The sequence below is a fragment of the Salvia hispanica genome, chromosome 1, assembly GCF_029641045.1.
Source record: "Salvia hispanica isolate PSC_SH4W2 chromosome 1, Shi_PSC_v1, whole genome shotgun sequence".
In the NCBI taxonomy this organism is placed as follows: Eukaryota; Viridiplantae; Streptophyta; class Magnoliopsida; order Lamiales; family Lamiaceae; genus Salvia; species Salvia hispanica.
Genome location: NC_142692.1, coordinates 14494602 through 14522423, shown reverse-complemented (window position 1 = coordinate 14522423; position 27822 = coordinate 14494602). Strand labels below are relative to the sequence as shown.

General features: G+C 36.4%; 4 protein-coding genes and 1 pseudogene across 4 annotated transcripts; 4 read left to right on the top strand and 1 right to left on the bottom strand.

Moving 5' to 3' along the window:
* Positions 1-1999: 1999 nt before the first annotated feature.
* Positions 2000-8962, top strand: LOC125223260 (delta-1-pyrroline-5-carboxylate synthase). The gene is made up of 20 exons (XM_048126329.2): positions 2000-2217; positions 2771-2842; positions 2943-3046; positions 3310-3412; positions 3495-3656; positions 4057-4334; positions 5143-5293; positions 5378-5542; positions 5624-5701; positions 6379-6468; positions 6628-6714; positions 6796-6882; positions 6987-7083; positions 7200-7303; positions 7381-7456; positions 7899-8049; positions 8169-8237; positions 8337-8403; positions 8493-8563; positions 8659-8962. The coding sequence occupies exons 1-20, from the start codon at positions 2158-2160 to the stop codon at positions 8738-8740; spliced, it is 2154 nt and encodes a 717-aa protein (XP_047982286.1). The 5' UTR covers positions 2000-2157; the 3' UTR covers positions 8741-8962.
* An 809-nt stretch (positions 8963-9771) lies between these two features.
* On the top strand, positions 9772-13634 carry LOC125219950 (CASP-like protein 5B1). The gene is made up of 3 exons (XM_048122056.2): positions 9772-10360; positions 10898-11030; positions 13194-13634. The coding sequence occupies exons 1-3, from the start codon at positions 10230-10232 to the stop codon at positions 13392-13394; spliced, it is 465 nt and encodes a 154-aa protein (XP_047978013.1). The 5' UTR covers positions 9772-10229; the 3' UTR covers positions 13395-13634.
* Positions 13635-13760: 126 nt separating this feature from the next.
* On the bottom strand, positions 13761-17539 carry LOC125219949 (mannose-1-phosphate guanylyltransferase 1). The gene is made up of 5 exons (XM_048122055.2): positions 17362-17539; positions 15390-15506; positions 15150-15212; positions 14808-15047; positions 13761-14714 (listed from the first exon to the last, which is right to left on the bottom strand). The coding sequence occupies exons 2-5, from the start codon at positions 15498-15500 to the stop codon at positions 14043-14045; spliced, it is 1086 nt and encodes a 361-aa protein (XP_047978012.1). The 5' UTR covers positions 15501-15506; positions 17362-17539; the 3' UTR covers positions 13761-14042.
* Positions 17540-20234: 2695 nt separating this feature from the next.
* On the top strand, positions 20235-21086 carry LOC148933310 (uncharacterized). The gene has a single exon (XM_089059814.1). The coding sequence runs from the start codon at positions 20235-20237 to the stop codon at positions 21084-21086; it is 852 nt and encodes a 283-aa protein (XP_088915940.1).
* A 416-nt stretch (positions 21087-21502) lies between these two features.
* LOC148933309 (uncharacterized) lies at positions 21503-22597 on the top strand (annotated as a pseudogene).
* The last annotated feature ends 5225 nt before the right edge of the window (positions 22598-27822 follow it).

Sequence of the window (27822 nt, the reverse complement as noted above, 5' to 3'; positions counted from 1 at the left end):
TGTGTTACTCAAACGTGAAGTATTATGGAACAACTTAGGGAAGAGAAGTAAAAACAAAACGAATATTAAATAGAAAACGGAATTGTATAACCAAAGTCGTTACTAACACATCCCTAGAATCCTATGAATTTAGTTACACGTAATTGAATAATCTAAAAACATAGAATGAAGGGAAAATAAAGTGAACATAAGAACTAAAGCAATAAAACCCAAAGGTTGAATTCTTGTAGCCTTGATCTTCTCTTGATTCCTTCTTCAACCTCTTGCACAATGAAGAACTCTCAAAATTATGCTCTAGAATTATATGTCAAAAAAGAAGATCCTTAATGAAGAGGTTTGAGGAGGTATTTATAGAGGAAATTTTGAGCAGCGGCAAATAAGGTAAAGATGGCTAAATTTGATAAATCTTGGGGAGAAAGTAAGTCAATTCTGTGCGTTACGTTTTTGCAGCGGGCCGTTGCATCTTGGCCAGCGGTCGCTGCGTCTGATCTGTAGCCTCTGCCTCTTGGATAGCGGTCGCTACACTGTGTTGCAGTAGACACTATGAATAATCTCGTAGCTTCGGAAACTCTTGGAGCGGTCGCTACGCACTCCCCAACGGTCGATATGCGTCTTCTTCTTTTCAGCACCACTTTCTCCAGAGCGGAACGCTACTGGCGCAATGGTCGTTGGGTCCCAGCGGCCGCTGTATGGGTTGCAGCGGACCGCTAGGTGTCTCGAATGCTCCAGATTTCCAACTTCGACTTTTTGCTGTCTTTTTTAGGCTCAAATATGCACATTTCTCACAAAACACGTCAAAATACCAAAATAGATAAAATATGTAAAATATGGACATGAGTTATGATTTTGATATTAAAAACAGACCAAATAAAGGCCTTAAAACAGTACAAAATCCGAGCGTATCACTTATTGCACCATTCAATTAGATTATCATTCCATTTTGTTGTCAGCATCGTGGCAGTGGTGATAGACATTGCAGTGAGAAAGAACGGTATGTGACGGTGAAACTGCCTGTACCGACTGGAATGAAGTAAAAACCTACTGGAATGAAGTAATGTATTCTGCAATGAAGTTAAAATCTCCTAATGTGTTATGACTTATTTGCCTAGGCTGAAGTAAAATAGATCTGTGATGAATACGAAATAATTTATACATTTGCGCATCCCATCTATAAAATACTAAATCTAAAAATCTTAATTTAGTCCCATTATGCGGTTTTATAATGAGTGAATTTACATATAATGAGACGGGGAGTGATCAATTGCTAACTCATCACTTAATTGCTAACTACAACTAATTTAAGGCCATAGGATTTTAGAAAACGTGTGGTCTACAATTTGCCACGTGTAATTTTTGTTTTATTAATAAAATAAAAAAAGATAAAAAAAACGCCAAATTAGGGTTTTAGATGAAAATGTCAATATAGTGTTTCGGAAATATCAACACAATGCTTTGAGAATGTCAACACAATGCTTTAACATTCTACATGTATTATATTGACATATTTTATATAGTATGTTGACATTTCTGCTTTACGAAAAAATTGAAAAAATTTCGAATTTTTTTTCAAATTTTGACGTCGGGACATATGCATCGTTGGAATCCTTATAAAATTATCTTTAATTTGATATATGTTATATGAATGTAACGTTTTGGGATTTCTTTTAAAAGTTACTTATAACTAAACATGTAGTTAATTGACATTAATACCCCTATTGATATTTTATGGAATTAATCATATGTCTTTATTGACGTTTTTTGTTGATCATATTGACATTTCGTGGTTGATGATCTAGGCCTTAATTTAAATATCTAATGGCTATTATTTAGTTGTAGTTAGCAATTAGATATTGAGTTAGCAATATAACACTCCCCTAAAGAGACTCTATTATGCAAACTTAGAATTTATGTATATTTATCTTTTCTATATTTTTTATAATAGATAGAATAAAAACGAAAACTACCCGTCCACGTCGGGAATTGTTCAGAAGAAGAAGACAAAGTGGGGGGTGCAGTGAAGGGCTGAGTTCATATGGCAGCTGTTACTCTACTTACATTTTAACCCTATAAATACTTGTCTTCACGAGAGTCCTCCACTTCATCTCCGATTTTCAATCTATTTCTGCATTTTACTTTCTCTCTCTAAAATCTTTTCAAATGGAGGCTGCTGATTCCACTCGTTCGTTTCTCAGAGATGTCAAACGCATCGTCATCAAGGTAACCAACTCTGCAACCTTTTCATTCTTATTCCTTTCATTTTAATCTCACTCTGATTTTTAGAGGTTTGACTTTCTGGATTGCTGTTTTATTGTGCGAATTTCCTCTCTGCGTCTGCGTCTGCGTCTGTGTTTGTTTATTGCCATCAAATGAATCGTTTTCGATGCCATTGCACGAATAATTTGTATGCCACCAGCATTTAAAGGCTGTACACATTTATCATTATTCGCTCCCTTTCATGAACTTGTACTACTCTGTTTCCGCCATTTAAGTAGTTTACAAATGTATATGTATTAGTTCTGTATACAGTAAAATTACACAGAACTAGGAGATTTTGGATGAAGATGTTGACTCAGTTCTGACTGCACTCAATTTTCTGGTGGATGGGTATCAATGCCAATTAATATTGTGTTTGTGTGTGTGATTTAGCATACAAAAGTTGCATTCATCATTTTATTTGCAATTGTATGATTTACTAGTAGTGCAGCAGGAAGTAATTGTAATTTTCCTTCTTCTTACATCAAAAACTGATGCTTCATCTCTAAAATTGAAGGTGGGAACGGCCGTAGTTACTCAAGCTGATGGACGACTAGCTCTTGGAAGACTAGGCTCACTTTGTGAGCAGGTGCTCAATGATTACATAATTATAAAGAGTTTATCTCAATTCATATACATCCATAAGACTTGTGTGATTCTTACATTTTTGAGTTGCATATCAAGTGCAGATCCATGAACTCAACACTGATGGCTACGAGGTGATTTTGGTGACATCAGGTGCTGTTGGTGTTGGCCGCCAGAGGCTTCGATACCGGAAACTAGTTCACAGCAGGTATTTTGGCTTCCTCTATTCGCTTGATTAAGGCTTCAGAGATTTCTGAAAGTTATATGGAATCTTTTCCTCTTATCTAAGAACTTCTCAGGAACTTGTGTTCATAGTTTTGTTCAATGCTTCATCATCAATTTAACTGGTGCCTAAACATATTAACAGTGCATAGACAAAAGCATAAGAATTTGATTTTTTTTAATTATGTTTGACAACACTGTAAGCCTCCGTTTTATCATTATAATAATTTTTGGCTGGCTTTTTGGCAGCTTTGCTGACCTCCAAAAGCCGCAAGTTGAACTTGATGGGAAAGCTTGTGCAGCTGTTGGACAAAATGGTCTTATGGCTCTGTATGACACTTTGTTCAGCCAGGTGCGCCCTTAGAGAAAATAAAATCTCCTAGAAGATATGGCAACCATGTGGATCTAACTTAATATGGGATTCTCTCGTGCAGTTGGATACGACCTCAGCACAGCTTCTAGTAACTGATAATGATTTTAGAGACCCAGATTTCAGAAGGCAACTGAATGAAACTGTGAAATCTATGTTGTCGCTGAAGGTGGTTCCAATATTTAATGAAAATGATGCCATCAGTACCAGGAAAGCTCCCTATGAGGTGGGGTATTGATTTTATTCATTGCTTATCTTTTCTGTTCTAATTAGATCAGATGGTGCGCAATTTAGCTGTACTACATGTTATCAAAGAAAGTGCCTTAAACTACTCAGTAAAGGAAAGATTCCAATTTTCTTCACCAGTTTCAATTTGCAAATTCATGTTTTGCCTGTTTGGGGAACTACTGTTGCAAGTGTCCAGTGATCTTTCTTTAATTTTATTATTCCATGGGAATGCATATTATAGAACAAATATCAGTTGACTACTTCATTTAGGAGCTAGGTATATGAATACTCTCTGGGTTCTTAGGTCCGTACTGGTGGGGCGAACTACATATCTAGATTGGATAGCAGCATATTCTCAGCTCCTCACATCATTTTTGTCATATGTTTCCATTCTGTAGGATGCTTCCGGAATATTTTGGGATAATGACAGTTTAGCGGCTCTTCTGGCATTGGAGCTAAAAGCTGATCTACTTGTTCTGTTGAGTGATGTAGACGGTCTTTATAGCGGCCCACCAAGTGATCCAAAATCTGAACTGATTCATACGTATGTTAAGGAAAGACATGAGGGTCTGATAACTTTTGGAGACAAATCACGGGTGGGAAGAGGAGGGATGACGGCTAAAGTAAAAGCTGCTGTTTATGCTGCGTACGCTGGTATTCCTGTTGTTATCACCAGGTACCTGCTCACTTCCCTGTAAAATTTTCTATCTTGGTTGTTTATTACACAAAATGCATAAGAGAATTTTTTATCATACACTGATAATTTATTTTTCAATTTTTTTTAAAGTGGCTTTTACAACATAATTCTCACTGTATTTAAATGAATATATAACTCTGTAATGCATAAGGAGCAGATGGATTATAAGGTAAGAAAAACAAGAGACACCTAGTTTGAACAGATGTGATGAAAAGAACATTTTCTCTTTACAAAAGTTTCCTTATTAAGTAAGAACAAGTGAACAACAAGAGACATTTAGTTTGAACAGATGTGATGAAAATATTATTTTCTCTTTACAAAAAGTTCATTTTAGGCAATGCAATAATTTGTTCCTACTGATCTTAAGCATTGACACGTGGTTCAAGACTTCAAGTAGCTTTTCTGTTTTCATTTCGAAGATGAATAAAGCTAGCATCCATATGCAACTCATTTGAATTTCTCAAATGTTTAATATAAATTGTTTCTGGTTTGTTAATAGTTTCATTTCATTTTTTTTTACATAAAGTCTCTTAAGCTGCTAATTCGAGTTATATCGAACACTAGGAACAAGATAGCTAGCGTTTGTATGTCTCTAAATGAAATGCACATTTATTAGCACCTTTTTATGAAGTTTTGAATGTTTAATTCTATGTATGTACTGCTTCATTACTTATGTAGGAGGATTAAAAATAACAGTATGGAATTAAATTTAACAGCCCAAATTAAAAATTCATTGGGAATTTTCTACTTTCTGTCTCTGATCCCAACCCTTTCTATTTGGATGTAGCGGTTTTGCGTATGGAAATATTCTAAAGGTTCTAAGTGGACAACGTATTGGCACACTATTCCACCGAGATGCACATAAATGGGCCCCACTAGGAGAATTAGGTGTGAGGGAGATGGCGATGGCTGCAAGAGATAGTTCACGGAGACTGCAGGTAATAATTCCTGAATAAGAACTCTTTTGGTTTGCTACACAATACAAAGTTTTCTAATAAGCATGTCACAATTGTATGTTGCAGGCAATGTCTTCTCATGACAGGAGTAAAATTTTGTTGAGTGTTGCTGATGCCTTAGAGGCTAATGAGAAGCTAATAACTGCTGAAAATGAAGCTGATATTGCTGAAGCCCTAAAGGCCAGATATGAAAAAGCTTTAGTATCGAGGCTTGCTTTGAAGCCTGGTAAGGTAAGATGACTTGATAAAGCACATCACCTTTTAACTGAAGTGTTGCTACAACTATTCTCATAATTTTTATATGATTTTCAGGTTTCAAGTCTCGCAAATTCTATTCGCGTGCTAGCAAACATGGAGGAGCCAGTTGGTCGAGTTTTGAAGAGAATGGAGGTCAGTAAATGAGGTCCTTATCCTCATTAGACATTACATTAGAATTATAGTAATGGTGGGAAATAGTGAGAGTGTGGAGTTATACTGTCTTCCTGATACTTTGTTTCTGCAATATTGTTTGCAATTGATAAGTAGAAGTTGACTGTTTCAAATTCATAGCTACCAAACTAAGGTGTCCCTCATTTAGAAATGCCACCTACTATTTCGGCTTCTGCAATAAAGAGTAGCATCATGTTATTTTTTGTGTAAGCAGGCCTGAAATAGTATCTATAATTGTGGGAACCAAGCTTTAAAAAATGTTCCAAGATCAAACACTTGAATCAAGTCTCATGTATCCAGCTCTCAACACAAATATTGCTATATTTCTTTCTTATAATTTTTTGAGCTAAATCCTAGTATAATATTTTGAAATCCATAGTGTAGGAAGTCAATTTTTATATGCATGTTTGCTTTACAGAAATGTAATAAACTATATTCATTATTTTTATATGTATGTGATGAAATTCTGAATCTCTGGTCGACTTGGGTTTGATAAAATGTCTTGGTAAGGGATAAAACGTCTGGGCTTGCTCCCAAACTTTCCAAGAGAAATGCACAACAGATTATAAATTTTGAAAATCTTATACGGTAGATTATTAGGAGATAAGTTTGTGATTGCCTGATGATTATTACTGCAGCTATCAGAAGGATTCATCTTGGAGAAACTATCATCTCCTTTGGGCGTTCTTTTGATCATTTTTGAGTCTCGACCTGATGCACTGGTTCAGGTAAAGTACAGTAATCATAATTTGATGTTATGTTTCATGTTTAATGGTATCCCAGGGCTTCAGTTTTTGTTTATAATGAACTTGTCAACGACACATCAGATAATTTTTTTGTTTTTGTCATTGGTACAAACTCATGGCCTTCTGTTTCCCTTTAAACAGATAGCTTCACTAGCAATTCGAAGTGGGAATGGACTCCTGTTAAAAGGGGGCAAAGAAGCTAGAAGATCAAATGCAATTCTGCATAAGGTTAGATCATGTGAAATGTGTAGTTCTAGCACATTCCATTCTTAGTATTAGAGATTCTGACTTCATCACTTGTTATTTCAGATAATCACATCGGCCATCCCAAAAAGTGTTGGTGAAGGCCTTATTGGACTAGTTACTTCTAGAGAAGAGATCCCTGAGTTGCTCAAGGTTTTTTATTTATATAGTGCTTAATTCTTCTATTGTATTATTTTTCATTGGTATTAAATCCACAATATAAGAGTTGGAACTGAAGTTTAATGTTTGTGGAAAAGCTGGATGATGTCATTGACCTTGTGATTCCAAGAGGGAGCAACAAACTTGTATCTCAAATTAAGGTGTCAACAAAGATTCCTGTTCTTGGACATGCTGGTAAAAAATATATATTCTACTTTTCTAGACTATTTTATTATCTCTTGGTGTAGTATTTTGGTCAAGTAGTCATCAAATTTCTTATACTTGAAAACTATTGTGTGGTTTGTTCCCAGATGGAATATGTCATGTATACGTAGATAAGTCTGCTAATATGGACATGGCTAAACAAATCGTTGTAGATGCAAAAACTGATTATCCTGCTGCCTGCAATGCAATGGTATGTCTTATTCTTAACACTTTATTCTAATTATATCCAAGATACGAGTGGAAACTAGCATCTCCTTTGCTTTATAGGAAACATTGCTTGTACACAAGGACCTTGTGCAGACTGGTGGTCTAAATGAGCTAATAGTGGAACTTCAAACCAAAGGTGGGTGTGTCTTTAACATCCAACCAACCTATAATATCCAAAATAAAAATAAATTTCCCTTTATCCCTCTTTGGGGATTAAGGGTCCTTAGAAGATCATCTATTGAAACAATACAAAATTTTTACTAAACAGGATATGCTGATATTCTCATTATGCATGAAAACTGTATGAAGTCATGCCTTTTCCATGACGGTGACTGAATATTTAGAATAACAAAGGTTCAAAAGTTTTTAGTTATAAGCTTTTAGTTGGAATCACTGTCACTAATCATATAATTATCTTATTGTATCTTTGTTAGCCAAATGCTATACAACATTTTTGCACTAGAGTTTGTCTAAAGATTTGGAAATAGGCTAAATAATTTGCATTACAGTTGTTTTCACACCCCTCGAATGAAACCGGTGTTCACAATACTAGTATTTTTATAACATGCGTGTTTCAGGAGTAAAAATATTTGGTGGACCTCGAGCAAGCTCTTCACTGAACATTCCCGAGGCACGGTCATTACACCACGAATATAGTGCTCTTGCTTGCACTGTTGAGATTGTGGATGATGTAAATGCTGCCATTGATCATATACATCAGCATGGCAGGCATGTCACCTTTTGAGATCTTTCCAACTCATATTTGTCTTTACATGTTTTTTTACAACCGGTGCTTCTCAGTATTGTTAGAATGGTATCTAATGCAGTGGGTACTCTCTTAATTGCAGTGCACATACAGACTGCATTGTAACAGAAGACGATGATGTTGCTGGAATCTTTTTGCGTCAAGTAGACAGGTAATTTCTTATGTCAATATATACCATCCGTGTATCATATTTGAAATAAACTTGTAAAAGAATCCAACTAAAATCCTAACATGAGCTGTTACATTTCAGTGCTGCTGTGTTTCACAATGCAAGTACAAGATTCAGTGATGGCTTTCGCTTTGGATTAGGTGCAGAGGTATGTTATATTCGTCTATGTTCAAGTAGGTCTCAAGAACAAATCATTAGTATCGTTGCCATCCTTATGTAACTGTATCTATCTAACAGGTTGGTATTAGTACAAGTCGAATTCATGCCCGAGGTCCTGTAGGTGTTGAAGGACTGCTAACAACACGATGGTATGTTTGTAATAAGAAATTTCAATGGTATATGTGCAACTGCAAATCGTATTTCGTTAAACTTGAAAGCAAAATGATGGTGCAATCTGATACAGGCTTGCAAGAGGAAAAGGGCAAGTGGTAAATGGTGACAAAGACATTGTGTATACTCACAAGGAGATGAGCCGGGAAGCATGAATAACTTTGATCACCTGCTTGTAGGAAAAGAGGAGTATTGTTTCTGTGTGTATTATTAATATTAATATCAAACGAATGTCAAAAGTTGTATTTGGGCAGTGGTGTAAGTTATTATTTGGCCAAGTTATCAGTTTCAGTTAATAGCATTGTGGAGTTTTCCCACACCATCTAAATCGTGATGTAAGTTCCATGTTATTCAATCTCATTCTTAACTTCTCAGAATTGAGAGGGTGCTTGTCATAATTTCAAAATCACAAATCGTGTGATTATTGTTAAACAATTAAATTTGGGGTATAGCCCTTAAAATTGCAAAATTCGGTTATATTATTGATGAAATTTTGATGTTGTAGCCAATTTATGGTATTTTAGTGCCTGCGCAACACAAACCCTTTGTCAATTCTAGTAAGATCCCTAACAATTCATCTAACAATAATATGTAGTAATTTGAAGTTAAAAATAAAAGTCTATGTTTCAAAGCACAATCCATTCAAATTTATTTATGTCAAGAAATATGTGCGTAACAACTCTCAACTATCAAATCAATTCTAGTATAAAATATGCAATTGTTTTAAGAACGTTAAGTGGATATTAGAAATGTTGGCGTTGATGAGAAATTTAGTAGTACTGCATATACTTCTTTTTTGCCAAGGTATATTCCTTTCTCTTAGAAGGTGTGTCCTTCTCATGCTTTGTCTTGTATATTTTCCCCATTGAATGGTTTTTATTGTGAATTTCAGTTAATACTCTCCTTTAATCACATTCTCATCTTTTTTGAACTATAAAGCGAAGAAAAAAAAACACTATAGAATGTAACAATAAATCATCAAAAATTTGTAAATTATTCAGAATAAAAGTATATGGGAATACGGAATGTCAAATATTTCCGTTTATTACCAAACACAAAATGTCTATTTCTTTGACAATGTTAATTTTAAAAATGAAAATGTCATGCGTAATAAACACATTTCAAACAAAGGTGTTCAATTTTATGTGGCTAACAGAAAGAGTCCACTATTTGAAATTAAAATCATAAGAAATGGCGACAAATATACCTTTTTTGTCCATTTTTTTCACATTTTCAGAGCTCCTTTTCTCTTGCAGTTGGTGAGGTTGGTAGAGGATCTAAGCAGATGATTCGAGTGATGAGATTCAGATAACAAAATTAGACCTTCTTCTTCGGCGAATTCAACAATTCACACACATAATATGGCTGATTATGAGCTGAATTTATAGATATCGATATTGGAAAGGCCGAAAAAAGTGAGACAATATTAATGGTTTCTTCTAAAGGGTGAGGAGAAGGGGTTTCTATTTTTCTTGATTTTGATTTCCAATCTCGCGGAGGAATGTTTTGAGTGAATCCCACTGTCCCATCTGTCCTCGGGGACTAACCCATCACATGAAGATTCAATCTTTACCAGGAAAAGTAGTAAGTTGTTCATATCTTGCGCAGTAATATACATATATATACAGAGAGATAGAGAGAGAGATGAAGGAGCTGTTTGGAAGCCCAGGGAGAAAAAGTGGGCTGATATTGAGGATTGGGCAGTGTGTGTCAGCAGCTGCTTCAATTGGGGTCATGGCCTCTGCTTCTGGCTTCTCAACTACCACTGCCTTTTGGTAATTCTCGTTTCGCACTTTTTCTGCAGAACAATTGTTTTCTTTATTTTTTTATGTTTGCAGCCGCTTCTTTTGGGAAAGACAACACTTTCTTAATAGAGGAGTCCCAGTAATAGAAATCTAGAATTTCCTGTTTCTGGTAACTTGTTATATATAGTATTTAATGGAGATTGATGATTGTGGGGTTGATACTGAAAACGGTGTCTGGTTTTCAACCAGTCACCAATTTAGCTTAGGCCTTAGGCTATTCTTGAAATTTTTAAATGAGGGTTGGATGCAAAACTGTATGTTAAAATAAAATTATCAGAATCTCTCTGATTTGTTGGCTGATGCTTTTGGTGATACTGAATTAAGTAGCATCCGTACCGATATAGTTTCTGAAGTTGATAGTCAGATGCCCTTAAGTCACGCAAGATGGTTTCTTTCGAGTCTTGGATGTCAATACTTGTGTGCCTACTGTCTAAAAATGGTCTATACCATAGTAGAGTCGTAGACAAGTGTCTTCTTACTAATGGCTGAAACATTTTGTTCTGACAGTTACTTAATTGCATCAATGGGGCTTCAGGTTTTGTGGAGCTTTGGACTCATGTGCCTTGATATACATGCTTTGAGGTTCAACAAGGACCTGCATACCAACATCATTGTGAGCCTGTTTGTCGTCGGTGACTGGGTAAATAAGACACTCATGAAATTCATTAGTTCGAACTGCTTTTACTTTCACATGTTTATTCCATATCTACAACGGATAGACAATCACCAAGTCTTTTCCATCCATCACATGTTGAAATATACTTTCTGACAGTCTAGATCTGTATTGATGGTAGTTTTTGATGGGGCTATGTAATACTTTGTGCATGTTACATTCTTATGACGTATGATTAGTCTAGAAGTGCTCAGTTAGTTGAGTCTAGTGATGAATCCTTTTGCATCACACATAAATTTGGCATTGGCTGAAATTTATAAGTAGAACAAATTATTAGAACGGTTCAGTTTTTGGTGAGAAAAATTGTTGGAAGTAAATGAGGAAAAGGAAACCCCCTTCAGGCTGTATATAGTGGTTCTTTTTCCAAGTGAGGGAAACTTTTACGCCCTTCTTGGTAAGATGGAATGGAATGTGATTCCTACTTCCATTCTATTCATTTGCTTGGTGCGATGGAATAAAGGAGGGAATGGAATGAAAATGCAAAGAAATTGTCATTCCATTCCTATCTTTATTCCATTCCACCTTCATTCTATCCCATCACACCAAGAAGGGCCTAAATGGATTGATGCTCTTAAACACCGCTATCACTTCGATTATGAACTTTTATTTCTTAATACAGTATGAAGACTCATATAGGCAGATGTCACTTTAGTATTTTATCTATACTTCCGGTGTGTTCTTTCAGTCTACACTCCATATTAGTGTTGATACTTTCATGTGACATGTATTTTACGTTGAATATGGAACACTTTGTTTGTCAGGACTGTCAAATTAGAAAGCAGGTGTGTGATTTTGTGCGTTATCGCATTTAGAGGAGATAGTTTGTGCAATTGCCATGTTTCAGTTTGAGATGATAATGAGACATGATAAGCATAAAATTGGACACAACACAAATATAGGAACTATACTAGGATATACATGAGCACACCACGATAATGATAGAAATAGCAAACAAAAATAAAATAATTTAAGAAACCCAATATTATAGTACTCCCTCCGTCCCACAAAAGATGTCACACTTGTGGGACGGCACGGGATTTTAGGAGGTTTTGTTTTGTGTGATAGGTGGAAAGAGAAAATATAATACTTATATTACTGTGAGGGAGAACTTTTTCTAAAAATAGAAATGTGACATCTTTTGTGGGACAAACTAAAAAGGAAAGAGAGACATCTTTTATGGGACAGAGGGAGTATCATTAAATGTTCATTGGGTACTAAAGTGACATAATATTCGCAAGAAGGAGCGGTGCTGTTCAGATACTCTTATTTGGATTTAGGGTATAGTTATTTCCTGTAACCTATTCATTACCCAAAAAAAGCTCCCATCCATTGCAAGAACCATACAAAAAGATTATAGGGCATATAATTTGGTTACATAGCCCTAGCCACCACGAGGAAGTTATCCAGTAGCCACCATAAGAAATAGGTATATGACACAAGCACATAATTGGCTACTTGGCAACTCCTAGTCTCATTTTATCTCTTAAGTAACTCATGTCATTTTCTAGAGCGAGTAGAATTTTGTAGGTTCTGGCTTTGGCTAAAAACACTAATCTAAAACTACTGTATTTAGATGAAAATATAACTGAACATGATTTATACCAGAAAATCTCACATTGAGCTTGAGCTGGAATTCTGCGTAAGGATGTGTCCAATCACACCATCATTTAGTAGAAAGAGATGCTTGTTTATATTCAGTATCCGTTACTGTGAGCTCAACATGCATGTTTTGAAAGGTTGGGGTATTAACTCTGATTTGAAATTTTAAATATATTCACTCAAGATTCCAGTAGGCTTATGTTTGATATATACAAAATCATTTGCATATATTTGTAGATGGCTGAAAATCTTGCAAAGAGGGGCATGATTGGTTCCTACTAGCACGGTGCATAGCTCCCTTTTTCTTTTATCTTTTTGGAGACAGAACTGTTCAATGGTCTGAAAACATAGCAGTATCGATGGCAATGAGTGTTATTGCACGATCTTATGAAACAGTCAAAACCGTTGTTTGTGCAGCACACACTGGTGGAGATGCTCTGTTGGCAGCTTATCTAGTTTAATGACCATCTGTGAATTTATTTCATTTGACCAAACTTGCTCAGAACTTCCAACTTAAATTCCATTTTGCAGGTGACCGCTACTCTATCTCTTGCAGCTGCTTGCTCCTCGGCCGGTGTTATGATGCTCTTCATTAGAGATACAAATATCTGCAATGATAATTTGAATTTGTCATGCGATATGTTCCAGATATCCATAGCTTTTGCTTTTGCGTCGTGGTTTCTTCTTGCCATATCTTCTTATATCATGTTTTGGCTTGTGGCATCAATCTAGACAGTTTCTCTTTGACACCCATCAACACCATGACCGGATGCTCATAGGCCAGTGTGTATATTGTCAATTTTGGAAAGAGCTTTGTAAGAAGCATTTACATTTTCTTTGCTTTGCTTTTTTTACCATTTGTGAACCTCAAACCTTCCCTGTTGATCAGGGAAGAGATTTGTTTGTAAGGTCAGATATTAATTCTTGGTCTATACTTCGACAGCTCTGTTATATCAGATCTGAAGCATACTACACCTCAGCTTTTCCAGTTTGTATGTGATTTCAACAACATATGCAAATGAGTAGGTCTCTTCAATAAGTAGAAATAGATGAGAACATTACCATAGTCGAAATACACAAATCTGATGGAGCAACAAATTGGTCAACATAAAAAATTTACAGCCAACAATTTGGAAGCTGCTTAAACTTCAAGAGATAATAATCTACAAAAATGTATCTTAGAGAATACAAATTGCTTATTTTATGGACAATAAAGAAAACAAATTTCAGATCAGAGACCATCTTTAGGCAGCGACGGACTTTTACAATTAGAAGGTAGTAAACATAAAGAAATAAAGGAGAGACAACAAGAATCACGTTGATAGAGAGAGAGTGTGTGTGTATTTTAAATTACTTACCACATTTGTTAACAGCAGACCATTACATTACTATCTCAGGTTTCAAAATGCTGGACTTGATCTCCTTGTGAGGCAAAACAACTCCTCCATTGCTATATATTTCGTCGCAAACATGAACATCTTCTCCGAGAATGGTCATGTTCTCCACCCGAGCCCACTGACCAACAGTCGAATGCCAGCCGATGATACTCGATGATATGCAGGCGTGTTTCTTGATGCGGACTCCGCGCATGACTGTGCAGCGAGACAGCCTCACACCCGGCTCGACAACACAACCGGGGCCAATTGCAACGTCAGGGCCAATCAAGCATCCCTCCCCGATTTTTGCAGTTTCATCCACTAAGACATTTCCGATTATATGAGTTCCAGCGGCCAGTTTAGGGGAAGCTTTCTTCCTCAATGAGTCCAGGTAAAGTGTTAGACCAGTGATGTAATCCCTTGGCTGCCCGATGTCCATCCAGAAACCTGGCAAGACCATTGCATACAGTTTTCCTGCAGCAGCAATTTCAGGGAAAACCTCCTTCTCGATTGATGTGGGGCGTAATTGGATACGATCAAGCACTGAAGGGTTCAGAAGGTAAATGCCAGCATTGATCTTGTTACCCACAAATAACTTTGGCTTCTCGACAAACCTCTCAACCTTCCCAGTAGATTCCTCTGTAACAACAACACCGTATTTGGAAGGCTCATCCACCTAGATCAGCATATCATTTAGGTTTAAATCATGGTCTTTGTTCCAACTCAACAATCAGAAATCTTCAACAACATATATAAAAAATTATCTTACCTTGGTTACCATAATAGAAGCTTCACCTCCATGGGATTTATGGAACTCAATCATCTCTTTCAGTGGGTATTCACTGATAACATCACTATTAAGAACAAAAAATGGCTCTCCAGACTTATCTATCAGCTTGTCCCTAGCCAAGGCAAGAGGACCGGCTGTTCCAAGAGGTTCAGTCTCTTGCGAACATGTGATCTTGATCTCAAGCTTCGCCTCAAAATCTTTCAAAAAGTTCAGCATTACCTGGAATTGAAAAAATAATGTTGTTAATAAAGCAGAACAAGTAAAAAAATTGAAGGATCTTTCATCAGTAAAATTGTTTAGAAAATTATCAGAAGCTCACACCTCTGGCTGATAATTGATGGCTAGGACTACTTCGGTTACTCCAATAGCCTTGAGGGCTTCTATCTGATACAATGGCAAGAAGAAATTTAATATGCATGATGAATACACTAAGATTTAAAACGGTTTATGAACTAATGCTAAGCATTATGCCTGAAATACATGCATAATGTTAGAACGTGGGGCCCAGTTCACACCCTCCCCAAACAAAAAGAATACTCTCAAAAACAAAATAGAACGTACCTGGTGCAAAATCATGGGCTTGTTAGCAAAATCAACGAGCGGCTTAGGCACACTCAGTGTCAGTGGCCTCAGTCTAGTGCCAAACCCTCCAACAAGAATCAGTGCCTTCATCCTTACCTATAAAAGACTTTGATGGATTAACTTGATAACCCGAAACAATTTATAAACTTAGTATTTGCTCTTTCTTCGTATATGCGTGTCCAAAGGGAAGAGGAAAGCTACATGAACTCTACAATGACATCTGTACTTAAAATATGTTACAACTGTAATGGTCTAATCAATGTTGTCGGTCTTCCATAACCATCTTGCACTAATTGATATGAAATGAATGCATGGAGAAGCTAAGGAGCAAGGACATAACCAAGTTGCAAATAGGCACAAAAGTAAAAAATTTAAGCTGTGGTTGAGGAAATAAACAGTCAACCCATATACATGTCATAACAAAAAACAATTTCCATATATTCAACAGATCATGCCAAAACATATAGGCTGGCAGATTCCAGCTGTACTACAGGCTGGCTCTTTCAATCAGTGGTATAGTGAAATTTTAGCAGATCTAGTGATATAGATTGCACAAAATAGAAACTCAAAGCACTCTAGAAAAAAAAAAAATTGATTCTTGCTTCATGAATCTAGACCTGGATTTTGGGTTGAAAAAGTAGATCCAGAACTTCGGAAAAATAGTGTCAAGAAAGAGTCAAAAGTAAAAGTATAATTGGCTTAGAAGAGTACCTAATGCAATACACGGAATATATTATAGAGTAGTAAATCATGCAAAAAAAAGGAATTTCAGATGGATAAAAAAGAAGAAGAAAAAATGGGTTTGTATGAAACTAATAGCCAAAAGGCTGATCAATAACTCGGCAATCAACTCTATCACCCCTTACATTTGTTATTTTTTTGCCAACCAGTAGCTAGAAAATCATACTAACAGTTCATATAATAGTAATAAGCACTATGCTGAAAAACAGAACTTAATTGCAAGTGCCATGAATAAAACCAGAGAATACCAAATGAAATACAAAAATAATAGGTAAGGGCCAAGGAAACAGAAAACGGAAAAGTAACTCTTTTAAAACCATACAGCCAAAAGTGCGTAAACTGAACTGAAAAGGAGATCGTAAGGAACCAACTGAGTAACCAATCAACAGAGCAATGCAAAACTCTTTACATGATAAGCCGCAATTATTATAAACCATACGGAAGTGGTGAAGTAACAAGAACAAGAGTGGTTAACTAGAAAACATTATCAGAGGACATCAACTATTTGAAGAAAAGGATCATGTATTTGAGTTTAACTGCACAAGATCTGAAAAAGACAGGAAAAAGTCTGCCCACACTTCATGAAGTCAGGCCTAATTAAATCTTTTGAGAGCTCAAACATGACTTCAGATTGGGATGGAGCCAACCTAATATCTAAGGTCCACCAAGGGTTAGCAGCCAAACATTTTGGCGCTAAATTGCTAGAGTGATCAATTTTAAACGACTATAATCTCAAGCCCAATCACTACTCTTGGGGGAGGGGGAGAACACATCAGAAGCAACAATAAAGTGGTAGATAAAACTTGAATTTCCAATTCACTGGAAGTAAAAATCTACCAGTTCCTTTGTGTATCTCTTACCCTATAATTCCTCCTTCACCTCCATATTCCTCTACCGAATCTATAAGTATCTAAGAATGATAGAACCAAGGTCATATATATACAGAATGTGAATGAAGAAATAATTAAATTCCACAAGGCCATTCCAATTTGATGTCTATGTATCTGATCCAGCTAACGACATTTCATTCAACATTTAAATGTGAAGAAATTACTGATTTTTTTTTTCAAAAGCATCACATAAAGAAGAAGCTAATCAATACAAACAACAACAGAAATTCGAATTGCACAAACAACGAGACAAAAATTACAGAAAATTAACAAATGAAACGATCAGATCCCAAAATAACCAAAAAAAAACAGAAAAATACCTTTTGTTTTGGGATTTATAGCAGATCTAGGCCGAGACAAGTCGAATCGAAGAAAAATGTGGTAGAAATATAATTCTCAGTTTACCACAAACCCCAACGATTTGTGGTTGTCGGTAATGGCGATTGTGGGAGAAACAAGGAAGGCTGGGAAGAAGAAGGATAGATTTATAGACAGATAGATACAAGTTATTTGTACGTATATATAACGAACTGCTGACTTGTAAAGAAACCGAGTTTACGTGCAATTCATATCTCAATTATAGTCAATATTACTTAAAGTTTGTATTGCTGAATAATTAAGTCAAATTATTCACAAATGCAATTAATTTATTCATTTAAATTCTTCTAGATTGAATTCAGTTGCATTTTTATAATCTAATTATATTCCTTGATCAAGTACAATATTTAGAAAATTCTACGATATGGATTAGTTTATTGATAGTATTAGTGGAAATCAGCCAATGGGTTATGTGAATTAGCTAAATTATTTTGAATAAATGCAACAATTTTAATTGGCTGGCCTACGTCGTGGATAGAGTCAAGTCACGTTCTGACGCAATAATATTAATACTATCAATATTGGTAATATCCGATATTTTGGCCATTATATTTGTGGATAGATTATTACATATGAATAATAGAATAAAGATAAATGTAAGTTATTGTATGTCAACTAATATTACATCCTGTGTTGATGCACGGCACGATTTTAATATCATCATAATAAATTTACATTTTGAACTAATTACTTAAAATAAAATATAACTACATTATCTAAGAATTAAATATCACATATGTGTAAGAAAATAATAAATAAACAATCCTAAAAAAGTAAGCAATTTTAGAAATCAATAATAACAATTAAGGTACCATTCTTTTCTCTAACATAAAATAACAATCATAATTTATATTATATTTTATGAACTTAGAAATATTCATGTAAGTTGTTTTATTTTCATTTATAAAAAGTTCTAATTTTGCCAAGTATTAATTTTAATGTTGCCAGAGTTGCCTAGTTTGTTTAACTTGTCCCTACGTTATAGTTTAAGTGCATTCTTTTAATTGCATTTCATTTGCGTTTTTAGTTCCAATCTTAGGTGTTATTTATATTTTGTATTTCAGTTCACATCCCCAATTTAAAGCATGGAGGCATCATTAAAACATATGGAAATACATAGCAGGTATCACATTTCCTTGTAGGATCGACACACTAACTTATCACTAGTATTTTGAAAAGTGGAACTTATAAATATTGAGGAATAGAAGTGACACACGCCTACAACACGCATGCAAACACCCCTTCTTTTCGGTAGGCGGCTCATGGATTTCAAATTTCAACAAGCTTGCATAAGAGTGAAATAAGAAAAGAGAAGAAAGAAGAGGATAGATGAAAAAAGAATTGAAAAAGACATTATTAATGAGAAAGACTAAAATGCCCTCAAGTGCCATAATTGTGAAAAGAGAAGGTAAAATGGCATAAAACTCGAAATAATGAAAAAGCACCTAAAATGTGATTACAACCAGACGTAGATCCTTGTAATGTTACTCTCTCATTCCCATAAAAAATGTCTCACTAAAAATGTCATATTTCCATTTATAGAAAAAATTCTCTCACACAATAATATAAATATTATACTTTCTCTTTCCACTTAGCACATAAAACAAAACCTCCTAAAATCTTATGTCATCCCACAAGTGTGACATCTTTTGTGAGACAGAGAGGGTACTTTTTAACATAGATACCTGTGGCACTCAAACTACCATACGTAGATCCTGAATTTGTAGTTCACTCTTTAAATTCAATCGATATTAATTTGTGTCGGTATCGAAGTTAATATTGATCTTTCATCTCAATGCAAATTCTGAATAATTTAGGGAGTGAACTGCACCAGAGGGCCCTAACTTTTCGACTTGTTTCACCAGAGACCCCTAACAAAAAAAAATCCCACCACAGGTATCTTACAAAATATATAATCACAAACCATGTTTTTCGGACCATAACACCCTTAGGGCTTGAAAGGGCAAACTGGACATTTTATGACGCCGCCCCTGCATCTCTCACCTGCTGCATGTACTGTAGATGACGCGAATCCGGATGTGACAGACACATCAAATCCTTTGTCCTCTCTGTGCCACAGAATGCAGACGGACGCCACCCTAAACCTCCATTGATATTTGAAAAATAAATTATAACACTTGGTTTTTATTTTTTCTTTCCTATTTCCCTCCAATTCATTCTCACTTCAACATTTTCTTCTCGCACACTCACCACATTTTTCTACTGTAAATTTCGACTCGCCATTGTCATCAATCATCAATGCCTCCAAAACGGAAGCGAGATTCCACTGGAGCGTCCTCCTCCGCGTCGTCACGGCGCAAAAAGAAGCCTCCAACGCCACCGCCAATGCCACCGTCTTCGTCACCATCACCTCCGTCATCACCTAGGATAGTCGACGTAGACCCAGAACATGGACCATCCGCGATCCTCGGTTGGATTTCTTTGTCCCAGAGGATGGATATAGTAAGTTCAGATTTGAAATTTTACAAATCGTTCACTTAAACTAACCTTTACAAGGCACCGGGGTTGACTGTGATTTAGGGATCCGAAAATTATTTGTTTGTGAAATTGTTTTAGGGTTTTAATTTGGGATTTTTCTAGTTCTATTTGTGATATTTTGAAATTTTTCTAACTGTATACAAAACCCTAACAGAGGATCGTCCGTGGATGTTTTCTGTTGCTTTTCCATTTTCCAGCAACAACATGTGAATCAGGAGCCAGAGACTGTAGACCAGACGGGTGAACGCGAAGACCAACCGGGGTCGGGGGGTCAGGGGAGAAAAGGCGGAGGAAGTATTCGCCATATGTGGAAAAGATGAACATGACAGATAACCCACTTTTCGAGGAAGAACTTGTGGACGAGCTACAAGATATGGATGACCTTGAAGATTTGAAGGGTTTGAAGAAGAGAGGCATAAAGTATACCCCGTTCAAGCTTCTTCCTAATGAGCTTTCGTTGTGGAAGCCTGGTCATGTTTTTAAGCATAGAGATTTCTTCTATGACGTATTGAGGCAGTACGCAATAATGTCCAGAAGGCGGGTGCACGTGAAAAGAAATGACGGCGACAAACTTCGTGCGATTTGTAGAGGGCAAGGCTGTGAGTGGTATGTTTACTTGAGGAAGCTCGAATCACACAACGGTCATGATTATGTGGTGATGAATATGCAACGCGATCACGCTCACACATGCTCCCAAGTGTTGGATCATAAGTGGTTGACGGCAAAGTGGCTAGGCGAGCGTTACATGGAGAAGATCAAAGCCAACCATCACATTCCACTTGCAGCTATACAGCAATGTGTGGATGAAGATTTTGGGCTGAAGATAGGTAGGATGAAGGCATACTGGGCCAGAGAGCATGCACTGGACGACATTTTCGGCTCTGCGGCTACCCAATATCGAAACTTGTTCTACTACAAAGTCGAATTAGAGCGGACGCACCCTGATTCCAGCGTACATATACAGTATGAGAGTTCGAGGGATTCTGGCGCCGTGGGTCCGAGATTCCTCAGGTTCTACTGCTGTCTAGGTCCATTGAAAAAGGGATGGAAGCAGTTATGTCGGCCAATTATATTCTTCGACGCTTGTTTCTTGCAAGGAATGTACAAAGGACAGCTCATGACAGCAATGGGAATTGATCCCAACAATGGCTGGTGGCCGATTGCTTGAGCCGTGACTGAGGCCGAGAGTTATGTCCAGTGGAAGTGGTTTGTGGAATACTTGTCTGAGGACCTTGAATTGCATGCAAATGGCCCACGATATGTGTTTATGTCTGACCAACAAAAGGTATGGCCACTGTGATTTCACTATTACATAATGTACTTCGTTTGTGATTTATTTTTTATGTGATTTTATTAATACATTATGTATGATCAATGTGATTTTGTGCTAATGTGTTTGTGTTCCATTCGATGGGCAGGGTCTTGCAAAGGTGATTGTTGAGGAATTCCCACAGAGCGAGCATCGATTCTGTGTTCAGCATATATACAACAATTTCAAGAAGAGGTTCGTCGGGGAAAATTTTAAAGAGCGATTGTGGGAGATTGCCGCGAGTACCACCATCGAACATTATGTGGATAAGATGGATGCTTTGCAGACCGAGTATCCACAAGCACATCATTGGCTTTCTGGAGTTGCTCCCAAAGAAAAGTGGGTGAAGGCATTTTTCTCTCCACATACTTGTTGTGATGTGCTCCTAAACAACATATGTGAGACATTCAATTCGAAGGTTGTATTGGCTCGAGAGAAAGCAATTATCAGCATGTTGGAGGACATTCGAACGAGTCAGATGGAAAGAATTCAGATCAGAGGCCAGTGGATCAAAAGCTACGACCACACAGTCCCTCATGTTATCAAGGAGATTGTGGATAAGTGGTACTCGCGGGCTTCATCGTGGAGGGCTACATGGAATGGAGAGTCTTCGTACCAAGTAACAGGGTCGTCTAGCCAATATGTTGTCAACATGTCCTCTTTTACATGCTCTTGCAGATTGTGGCAGCTAACAGAATCCCATGCACTCATGCTATTGCAACAATCAACAAGAATGGCGAGGATGTAATGCGATACGTCTCCCGTTATTATTTGAAGTCAACAATGATCATGTTGTACGAGAATGTCCTTTACCCAATCAATGGGGTGGACAACTGGCCGAAGAATTCTTACGGTTCTTTGGAACTGGCGCCCCCCAGGTCAAAGCGACAGCGTGGTAGGCCGAAGAAACTGAGGCGTGAAGAGCCCCAGATTCGTCTTCATGCGGACGGAGGTGAGTCACTGCGATGAACCTTCGTGATGAAATGTCGTCGTTGCGGTCAGGAAGGTCATAATAGGAGGACATGCAGCAATGATCCTCGGACAGATGCTCGGTCTGAGGTTGGGTCGCGTGAGAGTGATGAGAGTACTTTGCCTGAATCGTCAAACAATCGCCAACAGGTACTATAAGCATCTACAACTATATTTTCCACTCGTACGCTCACTTCTGGTATACATTATTGCAGCCTAATGATTCGGATCCGGGACTCAGCCTCAACGGACCACGGCCAGGACTTAGCCTCAGCGGACCACGGCCAGGACTCATCCTCAGCGATTTGGCCGCCGCGGTGATCAAGATTGACTGTCTTACTTGCTCTAAAAACTTGGTGTTTGTTTGGGATGGTTTCAGTGTTCGTATGTCACAAAACTAGTGGTTTTTGGTTTTGGTTAATATTTTGTGGCAGTGATTATATGATATGTATGTTAACGATGATGATATATTTCGTGGCAGTGATTTGTAGCAAATTACTCTAGTATTTTGGTTAATTTTTGTGGCAGTGATTTGTAGCAAATTACACTAGTATTTTGATGGCATGTGATAGAGTACTTACTCTATTTTGTCGGGGTTTTTTCATTTGAGGACATAGTTTGTGATTTCAGTCATAGTTTCGTAACTTCATTCGTGATTTCAGTCATTCTTGAAAAACTTCAATCGTGATTTAGATTGAAGTCATAGTACAATACTTAACTTCATGTAACTTCATTCGTCATTTGTTAGAAAACACAACATAGCTTATAACAGTAGAAAAATTACAAAGCATAACAACAAGATTGTGATCTTTAACTTTCGAGAAGTAGTTGTTGTCTTAGTAATTTGTAGTGTCAATGCTTCACACTCTTCATTTTCATGGCCAGTTGTAACTTCAAGGCTTCAAAATCATCGGTTTTCATGCACAATTTCTCTTGCAGAACACCTTCAAGTAGCGATTTGGCTTTAAGCTCAGATTCGAATTGGTCTCATTCAAGTTTCACTCTCTGAAAGTAACTGTCTTGGCTTGGGGATAGACCCGCGTCAACCCATCGAAAAAACTTGCAATCATCTTCCTGCATACTACTTTGTCATTAAGCATTCTGCCAACAAAAATAATGGAAAAACGAAAAAAATACATGATTTTAACCTTCCATATTGGGCAGCGATAGTAACGTCTACCCGGGTTAGCAGCCGTCCTAGATGTCACAAGCTCAGCCTCAAGATCGTGGTTACAATTCACAATTTCGGGACGAGGCCAATTCCAATTGAAGCTTGACCCGAAAGACTGAGAAGAAGAAGACATTGCAACACGACCTGAATTCAATTCAACATTACAAATTCCAAATCAGCATTGCAATGTCGCCAAAATATAGCAGAAAACATAAAATCATTATTCCAGATGCCCAACTCCCAACAACCATAAAATTCAACAAAGAATTGCAAAATAAAATTCCAGAAGCCCGACTGTAACCCTACAAAACCTGAATTGACTTGCCAAAATAAAATTCAACCAAGAATTGCAAATTAATTTGAATGATATTCTAAAAAACATCAACAACAAATCACTATTGCTCGCTCAAATGAAATCCCCTAAAATGTGGATACCACCGTAACCCTACCAAACAATTGCAAATAAAACCCCTAACTCGCTGCCGCCAATCAATCTACCAGTCTAAAGGGAAAGGAAAATCGCAAACTTTACAACTTACAAAAAATAAACAGAAGAAGTAAGAAGGTCGAGTTAGGTATGGTGATGCTTGGGGTTCACAAGGAGAATAAGAACAGAAATTATTACAAAGGAGAATAAGAAATGAAATTATTAGAGAGGAGAATAAAAAAGAAAATAGGAGAATGGAAAAATAGAGTCTATGCTTTTTTAACATCTGCTTACATTGCAGTAAGTAGGTAGGTGTGCAGAATAGGGCTGCAGAATAATGCAGGTTTTGTTCGTAAAGAGACTAAATTGCCCTTCAACCAATTTGGGCATTTTCGTCCGAAAAATGGAAAAAAACACAAGGTTTGTGATTATATATTTTGTTAGATACCTCTGGTGGAATTTTTTAAAGTTAGGGGTATCCGGTGAAACAAGTCGAAAAGTTAGGACCCTCTGGTGCAGTTCGCTCTAATCTAGGCAATCTTTTTATTTATTATTTATTCATATTTAATATATCCAATATCCATTGTTTAAATAAATTTATTGCTAATAGAATTTAACTAAGTTATTTTACCAAGAGTTTTTTAGTTCAAGACAATTTCTATTATGTTAGAATCAATTTCAACTGACCAAGTTTTACATGCAATAAAACCTCAACCTCAAACACCTCAAAGTAATATACTCAATTAGACCTTGACTAGGGCACAACTTAATGTAATAACAATACTAACACTACTAACCATGAGTATTTACTAGTATTACCCAAGACTTCAGGATTGAATCGGGTGGATCATCATGATTCCAAATTTTAGTAATTAAATCCCACTTTTGGATTTTTTTTTACATGTAATTGTCTTCTTGATATAAATAAATAATACTCCTTCTGAGTAACTTTCAAATTTTCTATTTTAGGAAATCTTTACACCCCTATACATCAATTTATTTACCACTTATACCATTACAATTAACAACTTAAAGTGGACCACATGATCCACTAACATTAATTCCATTACTTTTCTCTCTCTCCTCTCTCTTACTTTACCAATTTTTCTCCCCTTCTCTCTTACTTTACCAAATTGTGTATTAAAATCTGTGCCGTTTCAAACCTCCCTATTTTTAGAAAACGGAGGGAGTAACATTTTTATGTCTAGTTTCCCATGATTGTTTTAGATAAAAGCCTCTTAAACCCTAAGTCATAGCTTTTTTGTGAGATCTAAGTGGTTGCATCTAATTGTTAATTCATTTAATGTAAAAGTAATGCCTATTAGATTGAATGTTTCAAATTAGATGGAGCCAATTTAGGAAAACACGAAAGCATTTTTATGATAATTAGTTAGCAATTGATCACTCCCCTATATATCATAATCGCTATTGGCTATATGAAAGACCGCTCATTCTTTTATTGAATAAGAAACAATCATAATGCTATATAAAGATACAAATACAATTTTTCTATCTTACTAAAATCATATTCTATTGCTTTATGTACCTATATGAAGTACTCCCTTTTTGCTTCATCAAAACCAATATTTCACCTCTCAAATTCAATGGAAGGAAAACACGCCTCAGATCCGATGCAGTTTTTCAAAGTGCTGATGCCTTTCCACCAAAAACTGGCGAACTTTCTAATTCTAAGTCCTTCTACATCTCATGTTAATATTATGTACACAGATGTTGATTCTTTCTACACATCTACAGAAACTGCCTCCAGCTACGTCCAAGGCGATAGAAAAGCTGGAATCGAGAACAATGTTTCTGGAGAGCAGAATCAGAAAATGGAAAGTAAGTTTGAGAAAAGGCGACAAAGGCGTAATCTGTTTGGAGAAAGGATGGCCTCAGTTTGTGGAGCGCCACAATTTAACAGTGGGCCAGTTTGTGGTCTTTGAACAAACCGTCGATCTGCACTTCAAATGCATTGTCTACAACACTGATTTCTGCGAAAAAATTTTCTCCGACGACCAGGAAGAAGCTCAACTCCTAAATCCTCCTAACAAAAGCAAAACAGGTTTGTACTTTGAGAAGAAGATGTTTCCTTGCCATCGCAAAATGGACGCCATAGTGGTATTAGTCTTGGTGAAAGTAGTTTTTGTCTTTATGTGTTTGAAGAGGTCCAAATGTCCCAAAAGAGAATTCGAATTCCTAGCATTATGTTGGAATCGTTGAACGGTCAACGCAATTGGATCGGGTCATACAAGTGACAGATTATTTAATTTTGAAATAATTAAATAATTTATAATCGATCTACGCTCCGAGTAGATGATTATGGTATATTCACTTTCTCTAAACCGATTCTCACTGAGTGAGAAATAATATATTAAAGTATGTCACGATATATGGAGATATGTAATTAATTAATCTCATTTTGGACACGTAGACAAAACAATGTGGCAAATGAGCATACGGAGAAAGCTTCGCAGAATTCAATGCGTGCACATTGATCGGGTCGTCCAGATACATATCCGAAATGAACAACTACATGAGAGGTGTCTAGATATATAGATCCGTCCAGGTTCATGCTCCATGATTGACGTTTGTAATTTCTGTAATATTTGTAACCGGTGACCGTTACAAATTAGCCTTAAAGGCAAATTTGACTCCATTTCCTCCACATTGGCTATAGATAGTGATGCATACTCTTGCATTCTCTACACCAAGACATTTCAAGATACACTTGAAATCTCCACCAATTCACAAGCATACAAAGCATAAGCTCTCTTCCTCTCCTGCATTGTCTTTTTGTCAGCTCTGCCCTCACCTCCATCCAGTTCGTTGGAGCTCTGCTGATAGCGGTGCTGCTTCATCAGAGATGAAAGATGTTTTATCTTTGGGGACGACACGCCAATCCGAGAGCACTACTGGGGCGTATCTCGTCTTGCGGAAAGAGAACTTCTCGACTCGGCTAATTAATATTTTTACGATTACCGTTTCGATTATTGTAATTTTCATTTCAGTTTATTTTTTTATTCCTTCTTTTAGACTGTATTACGTCCTTAGTCTAGAAACCAACACATTCTTCCTGATCTCTTTTCTACACACACCTTTTGTGTTTCTCTATCTTTATTTGCACGATTTGTTCTAGATCTGCATGACAAATCCTGGAAAAAGCCATTTGCATGGAGGCTTTGGGATTAACATTCATATCATCCCAACTATCCAAGATATCAGTACTTGGATTATGATAACTATCATCTATTATTAATTCAAAACAATATACTCCCTCCGTCCATAAAAGATGTCACATTTGTGGGATGACACGAAATTTTAGGAGGGTTTTTTTGTGTGTTAAATAGAGAGAGAAAATGTAATATTTATATTTATGTGAGAGAGAACTTTATCCAAAAAGAAAAATGTGACATCTTTTGTGGGATAAACTAAAAAGAAAAATGTGACATCTTTTATGGGACGGAGGGAGTACAATACTCAAATATCAAGAATAAATAATGATTTTATCTTTTTCTTTCATTGCTGGTGTTATACCATACTGATTCATTAATCCAAGGATTATGTGAGTTTTCCTAAATACCATAACTATTCCTCCATCCGTCCCACTTTAGAATTCCTGTTTAACCATATTTGAGTGACCCATTTTAGGAGTCTCGATTGAAATATTCTATAAATAGTAATAGGCCTCATATTCCACTAATCTTTTCTACTAACATTTTATTACAAAACTAATATATAAAAGTAAGATTAACATTTTACTATTTTTTTTCACCAATTTTCCTTTATATTTTTCAAAATCTGTACCAAAATTCAAATGAGATTTCTAAAGTGGGACGAATGGAGTAATATAATAGGTTTATCCACCGTCTAAGATGTGAAACTTTTATTAATCTCTTTTGCAAGATTCCATTAATGATCCTTTAGTGACATATAAAAAGTTGGACCATTTATTCGGTGAACTCCAAAATTATAGAACAAAATCTTATGTGTATAACTGTACTAATTCTTCTTAGAGCAAATATAGGATA